This window comes from Zootoca vivipara, chromosome 6 (assembly GCF_965207765.1).
Source record: "Zootoca vivipara chromosome 6, rZooViv2.hap1.1, whole genome shotgun sequence".
NCBI lineage: Eukaryota > Metazoa > Chordata > Lepidosauria > Squamata > Lacertidae > Zootoca > Zootoca vivipara.
This window is the reverse complement of record NC_142589.1, coordinates 77,788,593-77,808,163: the sequence shown is the minus strand read 5'-3', so window position 1 is coordinate 77,808,163 and position 19,571 is coordinate 77,788,593. Positions and strand designations below refer to the sequence as shown.

Genomic DNA, 19,571 nt, shown 5'->3' with positions numbered 1-19,571 from the left:
TTTTTGCCCTCAATGGCTTTCCGTCAGTCGGGTTTTTTCTTTTTTTCTTTTAAAAACCATAATAACAGAAGAGCTGGGAGGGGAAGGCCACTCTGAGGCCAAGCAAGCACTGGCTTCAGGTGAGCAGAGGGGAGAGAGAGAGGTCTGTGTGTTCGCACATGCGCGATGATTGCAGCCGACGTACCCTAGAAAAGAGCAGCAAGTGCCGGTACAGAGGTACCACAAGCGGGTATTCACAAAGCCGAGATGCCATGGTGCCGCCTTGCTGAAAAGAGAAAGCAGAAGTCAGCGGGACAGAGTGCCAGGCAATTGGGCGGCGGCGGCAGCAAGTGGGTGGGTTGGGGGAGAGACCAGATCAAAGCACAGCTGCTTGCTTTCTGTGTGCACATCCAGCCAGAAACCCCCGCCCCCCAGCTGCCATTTGGGCTGTGGATTGTGACAACCACAGCCCCTTGTCTTTATGGAACCAAGTTTCTAGTCCTCTTACAATGAAACCTTTTCCCATCTTTCACCTGTTCAAGAAAAACCAAACAAACCAGGAAGTCTAATATTTAAAACACGTGAGCAGGAAAGCAAAGTTGCATAAGAGAATGTGAATAAGCTACATACACCCACCCCCCTCCAAAAATAAAATCAAATGCAAAATACATTCTGGTTGCAGAACTTGGGGTGTGCGGAAGGTTGATGCAGAACCACAGAGCCCCAGAGTCAGACCCCGATACTGGGCAGACTAGAAAGGATAATCTCTCCTCACCCAGAAGGAAGCCTAAGCTTGTAGGGCAAGGGGGACACACACATCCCTTTCCCTCCCCCACCTCCATGAGGTACGGCAACCTGCAGAGTCAGGCTTACATTTGCCAGGTGCTCCACGCAGCACAAGAAAGGGTGGGTGTGGTTGGGGGGCCAGCGAGGGCTCCAGCCCAGAGCAGCTGGAAGGAAAAGAGAAACATGGGCCCGAGTTTCCTTTGTGGGGGATGGGGTGTTGGGTGGGGATGGGAAGGAGGAAGAGGACAACGTACAGAGAAAGAGGCTAGCCGACAAGGCATGCGGGAACAAGCCGGCAGGTGTGCTGGGCAAAAGAAGCGGCCCCGTTGCCATGCTCCGCACATCGCATGCTATGCTTCCCTCGGCGCACAAAGGCCAGCCGGCTTCTCACTCGACCCTCGGCGACTGACAGCTCTCATGTGCTGTCGTAGCTCACGTACTGACAGAGCCGTCTTTCCCATTGGGTTGCGCCAGGGTGCTGGCCTCTCAGGGGCGCCCTAGCGAGTGGGGGAGCTGCGCGGCTTTGCTGGCGGCCTCCCCTTTCCCTGCACGTACGCCATTTGTGCCCCGTCAACCCTATGGCTGGCGGGTGTGCAGCTTGCCTCCCAAGCCTCCACGGGAGGAGAGTGATCCCCGCAGAGGCTTGGGAAAAGGTCGACAACTCTGGGAAAGGGGGTGGGGCGCAGGAAAGCTCTGTGCACCGCAGCGCCGGATACGCTTAAGAGGGCCCTGAGTACAGAGCGCCTGCAGCACACCTAAGAACCTAGGAGGAGGCCTGATGCACCGGGAAAATAAGGTCCCCATTTGTTTCAGCATTCTGTTCTCACGATGGCCAACCAGATGCCCCGAGTGGAAGAACAACTCTTCCCCACTTGAGACTCAACAGCGGAGGCAGAGCACAAAACAAACCCTGCAAGTGTCCCGGGAAAAACCCAGCACATCTCATTCCCCCCCTCCCCGCAAAAGCACAGTGGCCGTTTTTGGTGTCATGATGTCATGTGATTTTCCGCCAAGTCCTTGTGCTTTTCTCAGGGCCACAATCTCACATGGCGGCGGCGCCCCCCCCCCAACATATGTCTTTGGGTGCCGTGCCATTGTGTGTATTTAGGGCTCCGTGATCTTGCAAGTGTCTCATGACTTGTGCAGGAACACAGACGGGAAGACGTGTGTCCTAGTTTTGAGGGCATGTTGGTAGCCATTGACACGATCTCAAATGGACTAGCCGCGCACCCGCCCCTCTGATGGGCGAGAGGCGGGGTGGAGCTGGAGCCCGCGAGGGAGAATTTTCAAGGGTTAGAGCACCCGCCCAGCACCCAGGAGGTTACAGGGTCCAGAATGCCAATAAAGGAGAACCTCCAGGGAAGGCAATGGTTCCCCTCCAGCTTTCCAAGTTATGCCCTTCCATTCTAGGCTACTGCTAGCGGGTGGAAGCTTCCTCCTCGCCCCAAACCTAGTCAGCGAGGAGCTGGGCCTATAGATCCAAGCATTCAGCCTGCTGGTGGATCTGGCGACAAACATCAGGCAAAGACATCCCAGTCGTCTCTCTGGAAATCCGGCTCCTCTCTGGAAAGGCAGGGGGCGGGGGGTGGCCCCACTGCATTTTAAGTAGCTCATGTGCACATAGTTGGCCAATGGGTCTGCTCTGAGTATGCACCATACATCCAAAGAGCCAAGAGACCACTTTATAAACAGTCACAACTTCCTCCAAAGGAATCCTGGCAGCTGTAGATTGTTCAGGTTGCTGAGCGTTGTTAGGAAACCTCCCTATTCTCTCTCCTTCTCTCTCTCCCCCCCCCCCACAAGCTACAGTTCCCAGGGTTCCCTGTGAAGAGGGATAGATGGATAAACTACTCTGGAAATCGTAGCTCTTGGGGGGGAATAGGTCTATTATTATTATTATTATTATTATTATTATTATTATTATTATACCGCCCAATAGCCCATTGGTCTCAAGGCAGTTCACAGAACAAAATCAAAATATAAAAACCACAAAATACGTAATCAAAATAAAAACGACAACAGGTCTAGCAGCACCCCAAACAAGCCACAGCTCCCAGAATCCTCTGGGGGAAGCCATGACTGTTTTAAGTGGTACCACAGTGCTTTCAATGTGTGGTGTGAAAAGACTATTTTCCTCTCGCGCGCACCGCCTTTCAACTGCCAGCCGTCACCCATCCGGTTCCCCCCGGATGTTTTGAACCGCGACTCCCATCATTCCCGACGGTTGGCCATGCTGGCTGTGGATGATGGGAGTTGTAGTCCAAAGCCCCCGGAAGACACTCAGTCCGTGCGTGCGGCTGGGGCCGAGCTCCCTGGCTTGCTTCTGGGCGCAGTGCTGGCCTTCTTCCAAACCATGGAAGGGAAGGGGGTGAAAGAGCCAGGACCGAAGGGGCTGGTCAGCAAGCTCAGGGGTTGCACAAGCTGGACCAGGAACACAAACTGGGCGAGGGGCTGCAGGCAGGGAAGAGGGAAGGGGCTACGGTGAAACTTGCCTTCCTCAGCCATCGGCCTCATCCCTTCAATCTGCTCCTCCAGGCGTTTGATCTGAGCTTCCAGTTCCAAGTTGCGGCTCTCGGCTTCCTTGAGTTGGCTGGGCAGGAAAAAGCGAGACAATCGGTATTTGATGCGAGGAAAGCAGGAAGCCTGGGAGAAGGACTGATCTACTCATTTAATGTAACTTTGGGGTATCCCCCTCCTCCATGGTTTCCCCAGTTTCCCAATGAATGCTGCATATTCTAGTTATTCCGTACCTGATCTTCTCCGCACTGTTTTCAGATATAAGTTCTACTGCTGTTCTTACCCTGAAGCGACTCGCGTTATTTAACTTTATTAAACCTCCACGACGCTCTTCCTGCCAACGGGGCCCAGGAGTGGCAAACACAAAGCAGTAAAACTTTGTGTTAAGGGTTAAGAACATCTAAAAGGGTTAAGAACATCTAAACTAGGTTTGTTTTTGAAGGCCACATGCCCTCACAGCTAATCATTTCATTCGGCCTCCATGTGCCTGGTGGGATTTGGCCCATTCACCCTGTCTGTCGTTCTAACGTGGAAAGTCTAGCTTCCTCGAACTCCATTCATTCTACGCTGACCATAGGAGGTTCTCCTCCAAATCCCTTTCCCCTTTCTTGATTGGGATAATTCTCACGCCCTCTCCTTTTTGGAGTAACTCTGGACTGAGAAAATCCAGACTGAGGAAGGGAGGAAGTGTGGGGAGACAGGCATTCGGAAGAGAGCGTCACACGAGGAGAATTAATGGAGGTTGAGGAAGCTCCAATTGAACTTCTGGGTGGGTATGCATGAGATTGCATTGTTTAATCAGTTTAATCAATAGATTAAACTTGCCGGATGGGGTGGGCAATTCAGTTGGGGCTGCAGCCCAAGGCCGCCTTCGCTTATTTTGGAGGCTATCTTGGTTCTGTTGTGTTACTGCAAAAGGGAAAGAAAAAAATATTTTCTTTCGAAAGCTCATACCAATGACAAACTTAGTTGGTCTCTAAGGTGTTACTGGAAGGAATTTTTTAATTTTGTTTTGCTTATTAAAGTGTGAGTTGACTTACATGCCCTTCGCCATCTGAAAAGGCATCTACATTGTCATTTCGGCAGTACGCAGAGTTTGTACAATTAGAGAACCATAGAACTGTAGTAACAACAACAACAACAACAACAACAACAACAACAACAACTCTTGGCAACTCCCAACAGATTATTAAAAACATAATAAAACATCAAACATTAAAAACTTCCCTAAACAGGGCTGCCTTCAGATGTCTTTAAAAATAGTTGGAAGGGAACCTAAAGATCATTCATTCCAACCCTCTGCAATGCAAGAATCTGCAGCTGTCTCATATAGGGATCGAACCTGCAACCTTGGCATTATCAGCACCACGCTCTAACCAACATGGTTAAATGTAACATATTAATCAGTTAAAGAACAGGATTATTACAACACAATCCTGTACATGTCTACTCAGAAATAAATCCCTGTAAATGCATAGTATTTTACTCTAAAACACGAGTCAATAGCTGTCTGGTTTCTAAGTCCATTTTTTGGCTGGGCTGTGCAACTCAGCTCACTTGCGTTTCCAAGCATGTTTCTCAGCTTATGTTTCCAAGCACAATTCAAAGTGTTGGTGCTGATCTCTAAAGTCCTAAACAGCCTCAAAGGCTGAAGGTATACCTGAAGGAGCATCTCCACCCCCATCGTTCAGCCCGGACACTGAGGTCCAGCACCGAGGGCCTTCTGGTGGTTGCATCACTGCGAGAAGTGAGGTTACAGGAAACCAGGCACAGGGCCTTCTCAGTAGTGGCACCCACCTTGTGGAATGCCCTCCCATCAGATGTCTGATAATCTATCTGACTTTTAGAAGACACCTGAAGGCAGCCCTGTTTAGGGAAGTTTTTAATGTTTGATGTTTTATAGTGTTTTTAATATTCTGTTGGGAGCCAGCCAGAGTGGCTGGGGAAATGAAGCCAGATGGGTGGGTTATAAATAACAAATTATTATTAATTGTGGTGGTGGTGATGGTGTGAAACACCCTGAGACAATTTCCTCCCCAGTCCTCTTTCTTCTTTGACAATGTCCCTCCTGTCTACTTTGTGGCACAACAATGGTCTTTTGGTTCCTTCTGAAGCTGTGACTTCTCAAGTCACCCTTGCGGCTTCCCCTGTCGTGTTTGGGTCACGGTCGGAGGTGGGCATCGGAGAGAGGGCAGTTGGCCTGGAAGAAAGATGCCTGTCGCAGACCCCCATCCCATAACCCTCACCTGGCAAAGGTCTGGTTGGCCACCTTGACCATGCTGAGTTCTTGACACAGCATCTCCCGGCTCCTCAGCTCCTCCTCGAGCGCCGACTGCAACTCTAGGAAAGTGGCCACGTCGAGCTTCTGCCCATCCGGGAGTTTGCATGCCTGATAGGGAGCAAGACAGAGGTGTCTGCGCAGCCTCAGACACTGAGGTGCCTCTGGGACGCATTCTGGCTCCGGTTGGTCCCCCAACCTACCAGCTCCTCCGGTGTTTGCTTGGGGGTCTCTTCTGGGGGCAAAGTCCTCTGGCTGCCATCGACCTCCATGCTGATGTCCCTGTGGTCTCTTTCCTCCGGCTCATTCTGTCTGAGAGAAAGGGAGAGCCTCACAGACCCTATCCTGGCAGCAAACAAACAGCATCCGCACCCAGCCTACTGCTTTCTGGCCTCCTTTACAGCAAGGGCAGGCAACAGATGGAGAAAGCCCACAGGTTTCAGTCCTGAAGTTCCTGAAACAAGATCTGATTTGAATAGGAACAGTGTTGTCTGCACGGACCGGCAGCTCCTTGGATTCAGCCATTAAGGGAAAGGTTACACCACTTTCCATTTTCCATTCTCATATTTACCATGTACCAGCTGAACAAAAATAATTGCATAAAATTATCTATGCAAATCTACAAAAATAAACTTTTTTCCATCTTCTTGTAGGTTTTGTTTCATTTCAAATATATATCTATATTATGATTGATTATTGTTTATATTCTGAATTAGATGCATACGGGGCCACCAAAATCTTTGAAGCGCCTAGGGGCCTCTAAAGGTCTCGATCCGGCTCTGTCTTTGCGCAAAGCGGGTGCTCTAACCACTGAGCCACGGCCCTTCCCCAATGGACCAGCTGGCGACAGATGGTTGCTAAGATCCTTGCTGGACTACGGAACGAATTAAGTTCGTAACCAGAGGTACCACTGTATAAGCTAAACCTTAGTGACATGCCTGATGTCCTCTGGCTGGCACAAGATTTATATATGGGCCGCACAAGGTTGAAGTTATTTAGCATTTGTTTATTGCGTCCACACCCTGCCTTTTTTTCCTCCAAGGGGCCCAAGGAGGCCCAAACATGGTCCTTTCCCCCTCCGAATCCAGTTCCACCAACAACCCTGTGAAGTAGGCTAAGCTGAGAGGCAGCGATTGGCGCAAGGCCACCCAGCCAGCTTCACAGCCAAGTGGGGGGATTTGAACCCCAGCCTCTTAGTCCGACCCTCTAGGAACTACACCGCACTGGCTCTCCGCCCACACTCCTCGTGAACCTTTGCCCAGGGGTCAGCTTGCTTTCTGGGACCAGGGACTCAGCTACGCAGCTGCAAATATAACGTCTTCAGTATGTTTAAAGCGCATTGCACAAACATGACACCAGATGGCGATGGTGAGCTAATGCAAAATTCAATACAGTATATATTTTAAAACTTTTTTTTAAAAAAACATTTTCACAGTGGGTTTTTTCTATATAGGTCTAGATTCAGCCTAGGTGTACCCCTGCCACCTTCTGCACAGGTGACGGGACCCCTCTCCTTTCCTGGTGCCTGGCTACCTCACTTCCAGGGCCTGCAACTGGCTTCTGACACCAGCCTTGGGGTTCCCAAGCGCCCCCCGGCACCCCCAAAAGGTGTCTTACTTCGCTGCTGCTGTGTAGGTGTACGAATACCCCACGAAGGGCAGGTGCACCCCGAGCGGAGAGCTCTCCATCACATCCGACAAGGTTTCCTAGGGAAAGGGAGACACAAGCACACAGAGCATGGGTGGGTGGGGGGGTCAGTTCTAACCAGAGCAGCAGCAACAGGCTGGGCATAGCACCCCCTACTGGCAGTGCTGGATTTACATACAGTGGTACCTCAAGTTACAAACGCCTCAGGTCACAAACTCCGCTAACCTGGAAGAGTTACCTCGAGTTGAGAACTTTGCCCCAGGCGGCAGCAAGAGGCCCCATTAGTGAAAGCGCACCTCTAGTTAAGAACAGTTTCAGGTTAAGAATGGACCTCCGGAACAAATTAAGTTCTTAATCCGAGGTACCACTGTATAAGCTAAACAAGCTATAGCTTAGGGCCTCACTCTCTTGGGGCCCCCCCAAAAAATTAAAGGAACAAAAACCTGGATGTACATTTCCAAAATATAAGATAAGAAACATATAAAATAAAACTAACATGCAGCAACAGTGTTTTGTGTTGTGTAGGCTCCTATGATGCTAGCCTGCTAGCCTGCTCCCTAAAATTGTATTTTCAGTTCAACAATTACTTTGATAAAAGACATATTTTGTTATGTGCAAATGGCTTGAGATACCTATGAGGTCCATAAATTACCATATAGCACAAAAAACAGCGACAATTTGTTGTTGACAAAGGACAGCTGGACATATAAAGGGCCCCATTACCTTCAGTAGCTGAGGGCCTCATCAAACCTAAATCCGGCCCTGTCTACTGGTAAGGCTGCCCCACAATTTGCTGGTCAGCAGCCCAAATTATTTTACGACACAACGGGGAACCTGATGTTGCTGAATGACAATTCTCGTTGTTCTTTACCATTGGCCATGCTCGCTGCAGGGACTGATGGGAGATAGAGTCCAACAACATCTGGAGGGCCAGAGGTTCCCCACAACAGCACTAGGGAGACCGCACAGTCAGGGTGGATTTGATTTAAATCAAATCAATTTAAATCACAATTTAAATCACTAGTCAGTAAGAATTGATTTAAATATTTTTCTTTCTTTTTTTACAGATGAAGGTTTCATTTTTGGAATAATAAATTTTCAGAGTAGTTTTTACACTTATATCAAAAATTACTGATTTGATTAGAAATACATAGACAGATAATTATGAAATTACGGTGAGGTTTAAGAAGTTAACTGTTTATATTTGGACAACTTTTCTGCTGTACTTTATTGGAAGGAGAAAAATAATCATTTCCTTAATAACGATTTAAACTATTTACTGTAACTAAAACAATAACATTATAGCATATGTATCCATGTTTGTTAACTGATGTAGTTAAACAATTTTTATTTTTAAAAAAACTTGGACTGAGTTTTAGCACACATGAAAAACTTAAAACAAATCCTTATTTCCTGATGAATAGCCTTTGGACTATAATGTAACTTAAATAGGAAACTATCTTTAGGAAGATTTTTTCCCCTCGAAAAGCATTTTATTCTAAAAATCCAATTTAATTTTTTTTAAAAATCAGATCTAAATTTTTAAAAATCCGATTTAAATAAAGAAAACCCTGATTAAAAAATTTAAAAAACCCAATTTAGATTTTAAAAAATCCATTTTTTATTTTTTATTTATTAAAAAAATCATTGATTTTTATCCACCCTGCCCACATTCATAGCCACAAGAGCGGGGCGGGGGGAGGAAGCCACCCTACATGTCCCGATATTGTCGGTAGTGATGCCCTAGGCAGGCTTTCCTCAACCTTGGGTTCCTCAACGTCCTCAGATTACAGCTCCCCTTATTCCTAGCCAGCATAGCCAGTGGTCAAGGATGATGGGAGTTGTGGTTCAATAGCAACTGGAGGATCAAGGCTGAGAAAGACTGCAGTAGGGTTTCTGAAGCAGGCTTTCAGGGAATGCCAGGGAGCAGACTGGGAAGAGGAGGTGCTGGAAGCGGAAGAAGTAACAGGGCTCAGTGAGGGGGGTGAGTCTGTGGCAGAGAGAAGTCCAGAATCAGAGGCAGGAGAGGAAGCAGGAGAGGAGGGGGGCCGAGAGGCAGAGATGAGTCTGGCTGGTGAAGTATCGTAGGTGTTTCCCGCCCCTCCTGTGTCAAGCTCCTCTCCTTGACTTGTCTCCCAGAACCAGGAGAGGCATGAAAAGAGTGGAGGAGAGGTTGGCTGTAGGCAGGCAGGCAAAGTCTCTGATTGCTTGGGGAAAGCCCTGGAGAGGAGGTGACTTAGATGGCTGTGGTGAGATAGGGACTTTTAGTAGGGTTGCCATATTTCAAAAAGTGAACATCCGGACATAAAAGCTTTTTGGGGTGGGGGCAAAGTTGTTGGACTTTTTTGGCAAAATCACACGCAAAAAATTGACGTTTTTGAGCGATTGTTCAGGAAAAGCGGCAAAAATGGCTCTGCCAACATGGGTTGCCATAGGTCCGGATTTCCCCAGACATATGGCAAGCCAACTTTTAGTCTCAGCAATTGATTCAAGGGGTAAGACCTACTGGGGATGAGCTGCTGTGCTCATTGGGCCTGACACTCAGCCAAGTCTGTGAAGATTGTGTTTTTGATGTTGTAAACTGCCACGGTCAGGGCAGGACTCTGGGGCGGCTCCCTGGGACCCCACCTAGCAGAATGAGCCCCCCACAGCCCCAAACCCAGTAGGGCTAGCTCGCCACACTTTGAAATGAGCGAAGCAACGCAAATTATTGCCCCAAGAGTGGGACGAGGAAGGCACACCTCTGTAAAGCCATCTCATCCACAGTTGCCTAAACGGTGTTTCTCAGATGAATTGGCACCGGGGGGGGGGGGGAGGAATCAGGAGTAGAGGGGGACAAATAAAAAGTCACGTACCCCTCCCCCGCTCACCATGTCAGTGAGACAGTCATCCACCACGTCGAAGTTGCAGGTGTCTGTGGCATTGGCAAATTCGGGCACAAACGACGGCACGCAGTCCCGCAGCGAATCCCAGTCCACGCCCACAAAGAAGGGGTGCTCTTTGAAGTCCCGGACCCCGTTGCGCCCCAGCCGCATCTCCCGGGGGCAGATGAGTCCTTCGATCAAGGCCAGAGCTTCGGGAGGGACATCGGGAAGCGACGGAGGGAACCGGAAGTGCTCCTTCGGAAAGGAGAGTTTTGACAGCCGGCAAGGGCGCCAAGGGAGAGATCTTAGCCCCGGTTCTCCATCTGGAGAGGCAAACCCACACAGACACGCGGACCCCGCCCTGAAGTCTCCGACACCCTCGCTTACTTTGAAATGGATTATCTTTCCGTACGTCTCCACCACGGAGTCGGCAAAGAAAGGAGTGTGGCCGAAGAACATCTCGTAGGCGAATACACCGAGGGACCACCAGTCGCACTCTGTGCCGTAGGAGTGAGCGCCGTCTTCCACCGCTTGCAGAATCTCGGGGGAGAGGTAATCTGGTGTGCCCACAGCTATGGTTGAGCAGACCTGCCACACACAGAACATGTATTTGTGTGCTGGTGTTTTGTTTTGTTTTGTTTTGGTTGTTTTGTTTTGCTGGAGTAGGGGTTTTCACACACACACTTTGCCCTAGCTATGTACATTTTGGCACATGTTTACGAGCACAATTCAAAGTGTTGGTGCTGACCTGTTAAAGCCCTAAATGGCCTCAGTCCTGTATACCTGAAGGAGTGTCTCCACCCCCATCGTTCAGCCAAGAGACTGAGACCCATCACTGAAGTGAGGTTACAGGGAACCAGGCAGAGAGCCTTCTTGGTAGTGGCGCCTGCCCTGTGGAATGCCCTCTCATCAGATGTCAAGGAAATAAACAACTACCAGACTTTTAGAAGACACCTGAAGGCAGCCCTGTTTAGGGAAGCTTTTAATAGCTGAAGGACTATTGTATTTTAATATTTTGTTGGAAGCTGCCCAGAGTGGGGTATAAATAATGGGTGGGGTATAAACAACCACCACCAGACTTTTAGAGGACATCTGAAGGCAGCCCTGTTTAGGGAAGTTTTAAATGTTTGGTGTTTTATCGTGTTTATAATATTCTGTTAGGAGCCGCCCAGAGTGGCTGGGGAAACCCAGCCAGATGGGCGGGGAATAAATAATAAATTATTATTATTAATAATAATATTATTATTATTAGCTGGAGAACTGCTCTGAAAAATTCAAAGAAATGCGAATTTTGGATGTCTGTGTTTCAGTTTTCATATTGTTTCAGAAAGGGCAAATTAATTATGTCAGTTTGCCTCTAAAAGCAGGCTGCTGAATAATAATAATAATAATAATAATAATAATAATAATAATAATAATAATAATACAACAACAACAACACACCGTCCATCTGATCGGGTTGCCCCAGCCACTCTGGGCAGCCTTCAACATAATAAAAACACAATACACATCAAACATTAACAACTTCCTTATACAATACAGGGCTGCCTTCAGATGTCTTCAAAACTTTGTGCAGTTATTCATCTGTTTGACATCTGACGGGTGGGTGTTCAACAGGATGGGTGCTACTACCAAGAAGGCCCTGTGCCTGGTTCCCTGTCCCTAATCGCCTCCACCCCCAATTCAAGTCTCACCGTCCCATCTTTGCGGAGCTTGAGGCAGGAGCCAAAGTCCCCCAGCCGGATATGTCCGCATCGGTCCAGGAGGATGTTATCTGGTTTGATGTCTCTGTTGGGGAGTGGAAATAGATAAGTGAAAAAGTCTGGAGACTGGGAAACTGAAACGAGCAGTCCTGGGGAAGAAGAGAGGGGCTCAGTCCCTCCTCAAAGGCCTGCCCCTCTGGCAAGGCAGCCAGATAGCTGCTTATGGTTACTGAACAGCAAAGGAAGCAAGCTCTACACATGCTCAGAGTCAATGCCATCTGATGCTCCACAGGGCATTTCTGTCCAGAGTTGGGGCCCAAATTAAGACCTACTGCTTTGTTTTATCAGCAGCATTTGGGGCTATTTGGGTGAGGGGAAAGGCTCACAGGAGGTGACATGAATGGCAACGTTTTTTGGGGGGGGGAGAGAGCTTGCCTGACCACCTTCCCTCCCCCAAAACATGAGCAGTGGCAGTTAATTCACCGTTGCAATGAATAAAATGAAGATTGGGCATCCGTAGAAGAAAAAATGTCTCAAGATTTCTCCCCAAAATGAACAAAGCTGATGCTTGGAGGTTTCCTCCTTTGAAAGCCACTTCGCCCTCAATACCCCCCCCCAGCACCCCTCCCTTGCTCTGCCCCCACCCCAGCGGCAGGCCCCTCTGCATTCCCAAGCCTCGGCTGCTCATGTGGCTTGGAGGGAAGCCCAGCCTGTCTTGCACAGCCTGAGATGAATTAGGCGATTATGAATCTAGGACAACATTTATGGCTGTTTTGGCTCGGGGTGGCGCACAGGAGGGAAGCGGCTGGCCTCATGGACCCAGCAGCAGGGGGTGGGGAGGCAGGCGAGTCACAAAGACTCTGGAATTCTCGCCTGGTCCTCCCCACCCCACCCCACCTCCCCACTCCATAGAAGTTCCTCTGCCCTCTCTGGAGCAGGCTGCAGAGTCAGGAAGGGTGGGTGAGCCTGACAGGGGATTAGCCCAGAGATTCCAGAGGCAAAAGCAAGAAAGTGGGAGGGAGTTGATCTCCCCCCCCCCACACCCACACACACTCTGCCTCCAACATTCTGCTTCTGTGATGGGCAAAGGAGAAGGAATTTGGGGGTTTGAGGAGCTGGGGGCAAATCAGTGTGGAACTCCAAGGAGAAAACCCCAGTGCCGGGTTCGAGTTCTGCCCATTCTGGAGCGCAGAGCTGGGAATTAGAGTGACTGATTGGGCTGGGGGGGAGGGAAGGTGAGTGAATGGGTGCAGAGATGGGGCCATAGGATGCAGCCTTGAACCCTCTCCTCTATCCAGGCAAGCAAGATGTATGAGCAGAGATCGAGGGCATATTCTAGCCCAAAGGTTCCCAAAAAAATTACTCAACGCCCCGCCCCCCCCTGGAAATCTACCTTCTTTGAGCCGTCACAAATCTGCCTTCTTTAACGTATTTACAGTATATTTCTACCTATGACGTCTTGAAAAATAAGTTAACAAGTAGCTCAATCCCATGCATAGTCCGGTCCACCCCAGGGGCTGGGTCGTCGTCCACCTACCTGTGTACATAACCTATCCGGTGTATTGAGTCTATGGCCATCACCATCTCGGCCAGGTAGAAGCGAGCCATCTCCATTGGGATGCGGTCCCCAAATTTGCTCAGCAGCGTCAAGAGGTCACCCCCAACATAGTAGTCCATCACCAGATACTACAGATGGATGGAGTTGAGAAAGGTTAAGAAATAGCACCAATTCCTCCTTTCTAGGCAACCGTGTTCACATAGACCAGTGTTTTCCGACCTGACCACCTCTGGCTGATGGGAATTGTAGTCCAAAACAGCTAGAGGGCACCAGGTTGGCGAAGACTGTGGTATCATTTATCGCAATGCCAACTGCTGTTCGGGGCCCCCAAAACTCAAAGTATTCTGCCTCCCTGCACCCTTCAACCCATACCCTTTTCCCTCAGAGGCTGCCACAACCAGAGACAGGGGCTGCATCTACAAAGCTATAAAAAAATGCTCGGGGGGGGGGGGGACGACACACGTTTTAAAGCCCACAATGGAAAATTTCATAGAGTTCCAATCTTCGCTCTACAGCGCCATCTGGTGTCACGGTGTTATAAGGCATTTATGATGTTTTATTTTTTACTAATGTAGCTGAGTCCAGGGTTTTGAATCTCAGGATATCTCAGTTGGTTAGAGCGTGGTGCTGATGACGCCAAGGTTGCAGGTTTGATCCTCATATGGGGCAGCTGCCTATTCCTGCCTTGCAGGGGGTGGGCTAGATGAGCCTCGGGGTCCCTTCCAACGCTATGATTCTATGAAGCCTGGAAAAACTCTGGAGAGAGGGCTGGTGCTTACACTCTGTGCCAAACTGATAGCCACACCTGGAGTAAGGAAGTTCTGTCCGACCCTAGTTATTATTTTCATTTTATTTTATTTAACTACTATTTTTCCCAGCTGTCTTTAAACAACCCTACAAAGCAAGATAGTATTATTATTATCCCCATACTGCAGATGATGAAACTGAGGAGAACGCTAATCATACCGACTTAGCGAAGGCCGCTGTGCAAATTGGAAGGGCCACTTGTAGAATATGCCATTCTCTGTTTACCTTTGCATCCTGAAAGCTCAGGGCAGCCTACAGTTTTACTAAACTGAAACTACTTCCTCCACCAAGGGGGCAAAATATGCCTCTGAATACAATTTTCCGAGGCTGTGCCCAGGTCTTCCTTGTGGGTTCCCCATATGGGGGCATCAGGTTGGCCATCATGAGGATAAGATGATGCATTTGATGAGCCTTCGGTCTGTTAAAAGCTTCTTTGCCTCACAGCGAAAGTGACGTAGCCCCCACAGGGTCTCTCCATCACCACTCCTCCCTTTCCCCTCCAAATTAAAAAACAAAATGTCTCAACTCGCTCCAGACTCCAGGTCATCCCCAAACCACAAAGCGCAGACTCCCTGCTAACTCGCATGCCCACCAACACCCTAAAAGGCTAAACTCTGGAGAGAACAAATTTGTCGATGGTGGTCATTTGGGGGCAGAATACCAGCATCCGGAGCAAACTAGAAGGGAGGGCAAACGTCAGTGCTCCGTTTCGAAACCGGAGGACGGCTTGCCTTTTGAAGTGGAGGCTCTGAATGCCAGACCTGTGTGGGCTTGACATAATCCAGGGAGGAAGGAAAGGCACTCTTGGCGCATGTCCAGATCTCCCCTTCCTTTTGTTGCTTCTGTCCTGACTTCCTCATTGAGAAACTGGATTCCGGGGCTGAGCCCTGGCTCCTGTGTCCTGCCAGTGATCTTCCGCCGGAATCCCAGCTGCCCACTTTAAGAGACAGAGCACTGGGCCAAATGGATCTCCACTGTGTCTCCTTCGTCATACTCAGCAGCCCCATATTGGCTGTGAGTCGTGCAAGACCAGCTCCCTGATTTGCCAGCCTCTTCCCACCTGACTGGGGATGTCAGAGCCCACACTGGCTGGCTGACAGACCAGCGGACTGACTCCAGCTACAAAAGCTGAGGCTGCATAAGGGACTGTCTTGGTTGTGAGTCATAGCAATGTAGACTTGGAGGGGACCACAAGGGCCATCTAGCCCAGCTCCCTACAATGCAAGAATCTTTAGCCAATTTGGGGGTCAGGATGCCTACAGGCTACTGGGGTGGGATATTGATTCAGGGTTTTGTTTTTGCCAAGATGTAATTTTGGAGATGCTAATTTTGTTGTTATTGGCATTGAAGATTGGTATCTTGATTTCTACACAGGATTATGGCTTATGTGGGGATTGCTTAATTTTGTTGTGTATGTTTCAATATGTTTTCACATACCGCAGAGACATCACCTTGCCAACAAAGGTCTGTATAGTAGTAGTATCCTAGTAGTGATGTATGGAAGTGAGAGCTGGACCATAAAGAAGGCTGATCGCCGAAGAATTGATGCTTTTGAATTATGGTGCTGGAGGAGACTCTTGAGAGTCCCATGGACTGCAAGAAGATCGAACCTATCCATTCTTAAGGAAATCAGCCCTGAGTGCTCACTGGAAGGACAGATCCTGAAGCTGAGGCTCCAATACTTTGGCCACCTCATGAGAAGAGAAGACTCTCTGGAAAAGACCCTGATGTTGGGAAAGATGGAGGGCACAAGGAGAAGGGGACGACAGAGGACGAGATGGCTGGACAGTGTTCTCGAAGCGACTAACATGAGTTTGACCAAACTGCGGGAGGCAGTGGAAGACAAGAGTGCCTGGCGTGCTCTTGTCCATGGGGTCACAAAGAGTCGTACACGACTAAACGACTAAACAATAAAAAAATGTCTTCTTTTAAGTCTTTCCGTGCTGTAAGCAGCCTTGAGTGTGGTTTTAGCTATGGAAAGACAGCATGCAGATAAACGATGATGATCACTCACCAAGTAATTCTCGTCTTGGAAAGCAAAGTGCAGCTGCGTAATCCAGCGCTTGTCTCCGTTGACCAACACGTCCCGCTCCTCTCGGAAGCAGGAAGCCTGATGGGTGCAGCATCGAGATTGAGTTATTTTCTCAATTCAGTTCACCATTATTTGTTATACCACCTAATTGCAGATCTTCTCTGGGGTAGCTAAGAAGAGAGCCGTAGAAAACGACACCCCAATGTGAACTGAAATAATCCCTGCTGTGAAAGTGCTGCACTTCTGTGGGTCAGGCCAGGAGTGAACCAGCAGTAATTCACACTGTGCAAGTCAGAGTTAACTCCTTATTGGCAAGAACATGATCTGCACTGACTTGGTTGGAGGGTCAGGCCTAATGAGCATAGCGGCTCATTCACGGTAGGTCTCGCCCTATGGATCAGATGCCGAGACTGAAAGTCCTGCATCCCCACAGCTGCTTACACTAATGGCCGAAATTGTGGAAACCTTTAGGGAAAAGTGTATTTCTGAGGTTTGATGGCTCATAACACCATTTTCTCTTAGAGTAATACCATAAAATTATATATCAATGGAAGGATAATTTACTGAAGAATGCAATGCAACAAAGCTTGTTCAATAATCTGCGTTCTATCAAAAGTTATAGCCAAATAACCAGAAAAAGGAAGCACAACTTGCTTAGGTTGATATGCAGTAGCTTTCCTTCATTTGAATGTAGCCAATGAGAATGAGTGTTCAGAGAGCCAATCAGGTGTTATGAGCCATCAAACCTTGGAAATACACTTTTTCCAAAAGGTTTCCACAATTTTGGCCGCTGGCGTAAATCGCCTCCTCTCCAGCCAACCTCTCCTCCACCCTTTTCATCTCTCTTCTGGTTCTGTGAGTAAGGGGGGGGGCGGGGAACTTGTTGCAGCAGGAGACTCTTCACCAGCCAGACTCATCTCTGCCTCTTGGCCTCCACTTCTGCCTCTGATTCTGGACTGCTCTCTGCTACAGACTCTCCCAGCTCACTAAACCCTGCTACCTCTTCAGCTTCCGACACCTCCTCCTCCCAGTCTGCTCCCTCTTCTCTCTCCGACTGCTCATTGTCGTCCCACCACCAAACCCCAAGCTCTGAGCCTTCTTCCCTTGATGGGTTCTTCCAGCTGGTTCCTCCCACCATTCCTTTGTGTCCATCCAGTCCATGACAAGTCATCTGAGAATCCCACTGTTTCTGGGTACAATCCAAAGAGCTGGTGTTGACCTATAAAGGCCAAACCACCCACAGGGCCTGGAGGGTGCAGCTTGCCATACCCACCTCGACCCGCTTCAGCATGTCCCATTTATTCATTATCTTCATGGCATACACCTGGGATGTCCTCTTCAGCTTCACAACCGCTACCTGTGCAGGTAAAAAGGCAGGGCCTTTTCAACACTGGCTCCAACCTGGTGGAATGCTCTGTCTCATGAGACCAGGGCCCTGAGGGACCTGATTTCTTTCCGCGGGGCCTGTAAGACAGAGTTGTTCCACCTGGCCTTTGGCCTGGAACCGACTTGATCCCCTCCCCCACTTTCCCTTTTAGCTTCTGTATGAGGCTGCATTATAATTATAATTTTAATGTTGTATTTAATCTTGTTTTTAAGTTGTATCTTAATCAATTGTTTTATTTTTGGTGTTAGCTGCCCTGGGCCTGGTCTTGGCTGGGGAGGGCGGGGTATAAATACATTTATTATTATTATTATTATTATTATTATTATTATTATTATTAAAATAGGAGGTGAGAGTCTGTGTGTTGCAGAGGGGGGCAGGACTCACACACCAGGGTCACAGTTGCACCATGCATTTATTATTATTATTATTATTATTATTATTATTATTATTATTATTACCAGGCCTATATTATTACCAGAGCCGAAGTTTGGGGATGCCTGATCTAGATCAACAGTTACTTGAAAATGCAAATGAAAAAATAAATGGGGAAAAAGAGAGGCCATGTAGTGTAGTGGTTGGAGTGTCACACTTATGACCTGGGAGACAAGGGCTAGAATCTCCCCACTTGGTCATGAAGATCACTGGGCAAGACCTTGGGCAAGCCGCTGCATCTCTTAGCCTAACCTACCTCACAGGGTCGTTGTGGGGAGTAAATGAGGAGGGGGAGAAACACGCCCCACCACCACCTTGAGCTCCGTGGAGAAAAAGGCGAGATAAAAAGGTAAAGGGACCCCTGACCGTTAGGTCCAGTCGCGGACGACTCTGGGGTTGCTGTGCCCATCTCACTTTACTGGTCGAGGGAGCCGGCGTACAGCTTCCGGGTCATGTGGACAGCATGACTAAGCTGCTTCTGGGAAAACCACTCAAAAACAGTCATGGCTTCCCCCAAAGAATTATGGGAGCTTTAGTTTGCCGAGGGTGCAGAGCGTTGTCAAGGGGCCTCTATTCCCTTTGCAGAGCTACAGTTCCCAGGCGGACCTATGAAGAGGGACAGATTGTTAAACCGCTCTGGGAATTGTAGTGCTGTGAGGAGCCTTCTCTGCTGGAACTTTCCCCCAAGTTATAGTAGTACCGTGCATATCTGGAGGGCGCCAGGTTGGCCGAGGCTGCCCTAGGGTCACCAAGAAGGGTCCGATATTTCAGCGTTGTTTTTGCCCGGACTATTGAAAAGTTTGCCCCGCTGGCCATCTGGTACCAAGGGGACCTGGTAGCGGAGAGAGAGACCCCCCCAAAAAAAACCCCCAGCACAGTGCAGCTTCTGCCCTTCTCACCTCGCTGAAGGCTCCCCGTCCAATCACTTTGAGGATCTCGAAATCATCCCGTTGCAGCCGCAGCGCTTTCAGTCTGGAGGTGACTGGCTCCGCTGGTGGGAGAGAAAAGCAAATTATTTTGCGGGGGGGCAGAGAGGGGAAATTAGAGACACCCGGAAGGGCAGCAGGGCAGCTAGGAGGGTTTTAAAGGAGAGGCTGGATGGCTATCTGCTTTAGCCAAGACACCTGCATTGCAGGGGGTTGGACTAGATGACCCTCGGGATACCTGCCAACTCTACAATTCTATGATATGAGGCTCTTCTTTGTGTGCCTCCTCTGTGTGAGGTCCAGAGGGTGGCAACACAAGAACGGGGCCTTTTCTGTGGTGGCTCCCTGTCTGTGGAATGCTCTCCCCAGGGAGGCTCGCCTGGCCCCTTCATTACATATCTTTAGGCACCAGGCAAAAACGTTCCTCTTCAACCAGACCTTTGACTGGGAGTGGGGAGGTTATTGTTTCATCGTTTCTGTTTTAAGTATTTATGTGTGGTTTTATCTTGAGTTTTTATCTTGTGAACCACCCTGAGATCTTTTGATAAAGGGCAGCATATAAATCTAATAAATAATATCCCTTCTGCCTCTCCCCCTGCCTCACTTTGCCTAACAATAGGACTGGCTCTGTGTGGCACAGCTGCTGAAAAGCCAG

At 48.9% G+C, this 19,571-nt stretch overlaps 1 protein-coding gene across 6 annotated transcripts in view; it reads right to left on the bottom strand.

Moving 5' to 3' along the window:
- Positions 1-19,571, bottom strand: part of DMPK (DM1 protein kinase) — a 42,716-nt gene that overhangs the window by 3,162 nt on the left and 19,983 nt on the right. The window contains exons 2-14 of one of the 6 annotated variants that reach the window (XM_035117095.3): positions 18,890-18,981; positions 17,445-17,528; positions 16,154-16,249; positions 13,312-13,460; positions 11,766-11,859; positions 10,459-10,659; positions 10,063-10,326; positions 7,178-7,266; positions 5,764-5,872; positions 5,529-5,671; positions 3,258-3,355; positions 853-929; positions 185-265 (exon numbers count right to left, since the gene is read on the bottom strand). In XM_035117095.3, coding sequence (XP_034972986.1) covers positions 185-265; positions 853-929; positions 3,258-3,355; positions 5,529-5,671; positions 5,764-5,872; positions 7,178-7,266; positions 10,063-10,326; positions 10,459-10,659; positions 11,766-11,859; positions 13,312-13,460; positions 16,154-16,249; positions 17,445-17,528; positions 18,890-18,981 — 1,577 coding nt within the window. The remainder of the gene's footprint in view (positions 1-184; positions 266-852; positions 930-3,257; positions 3,356-5,528; positions 5,672-5,763; positions 5,873-7,177; positions 7,267-10,062; positions 10,327-10,458; positions 10,660-11,765; positions 11,860-13,311; positions 13,461-16,153; positions 16,250-17,444; positions 17,529-18,889; positions 18,982-19,571) is intronic. The other 5 variants (XM_060275561.2, XM_088672706.1, XM_035117096.3 and 2 more) reach the window with 5 other exon arrangements.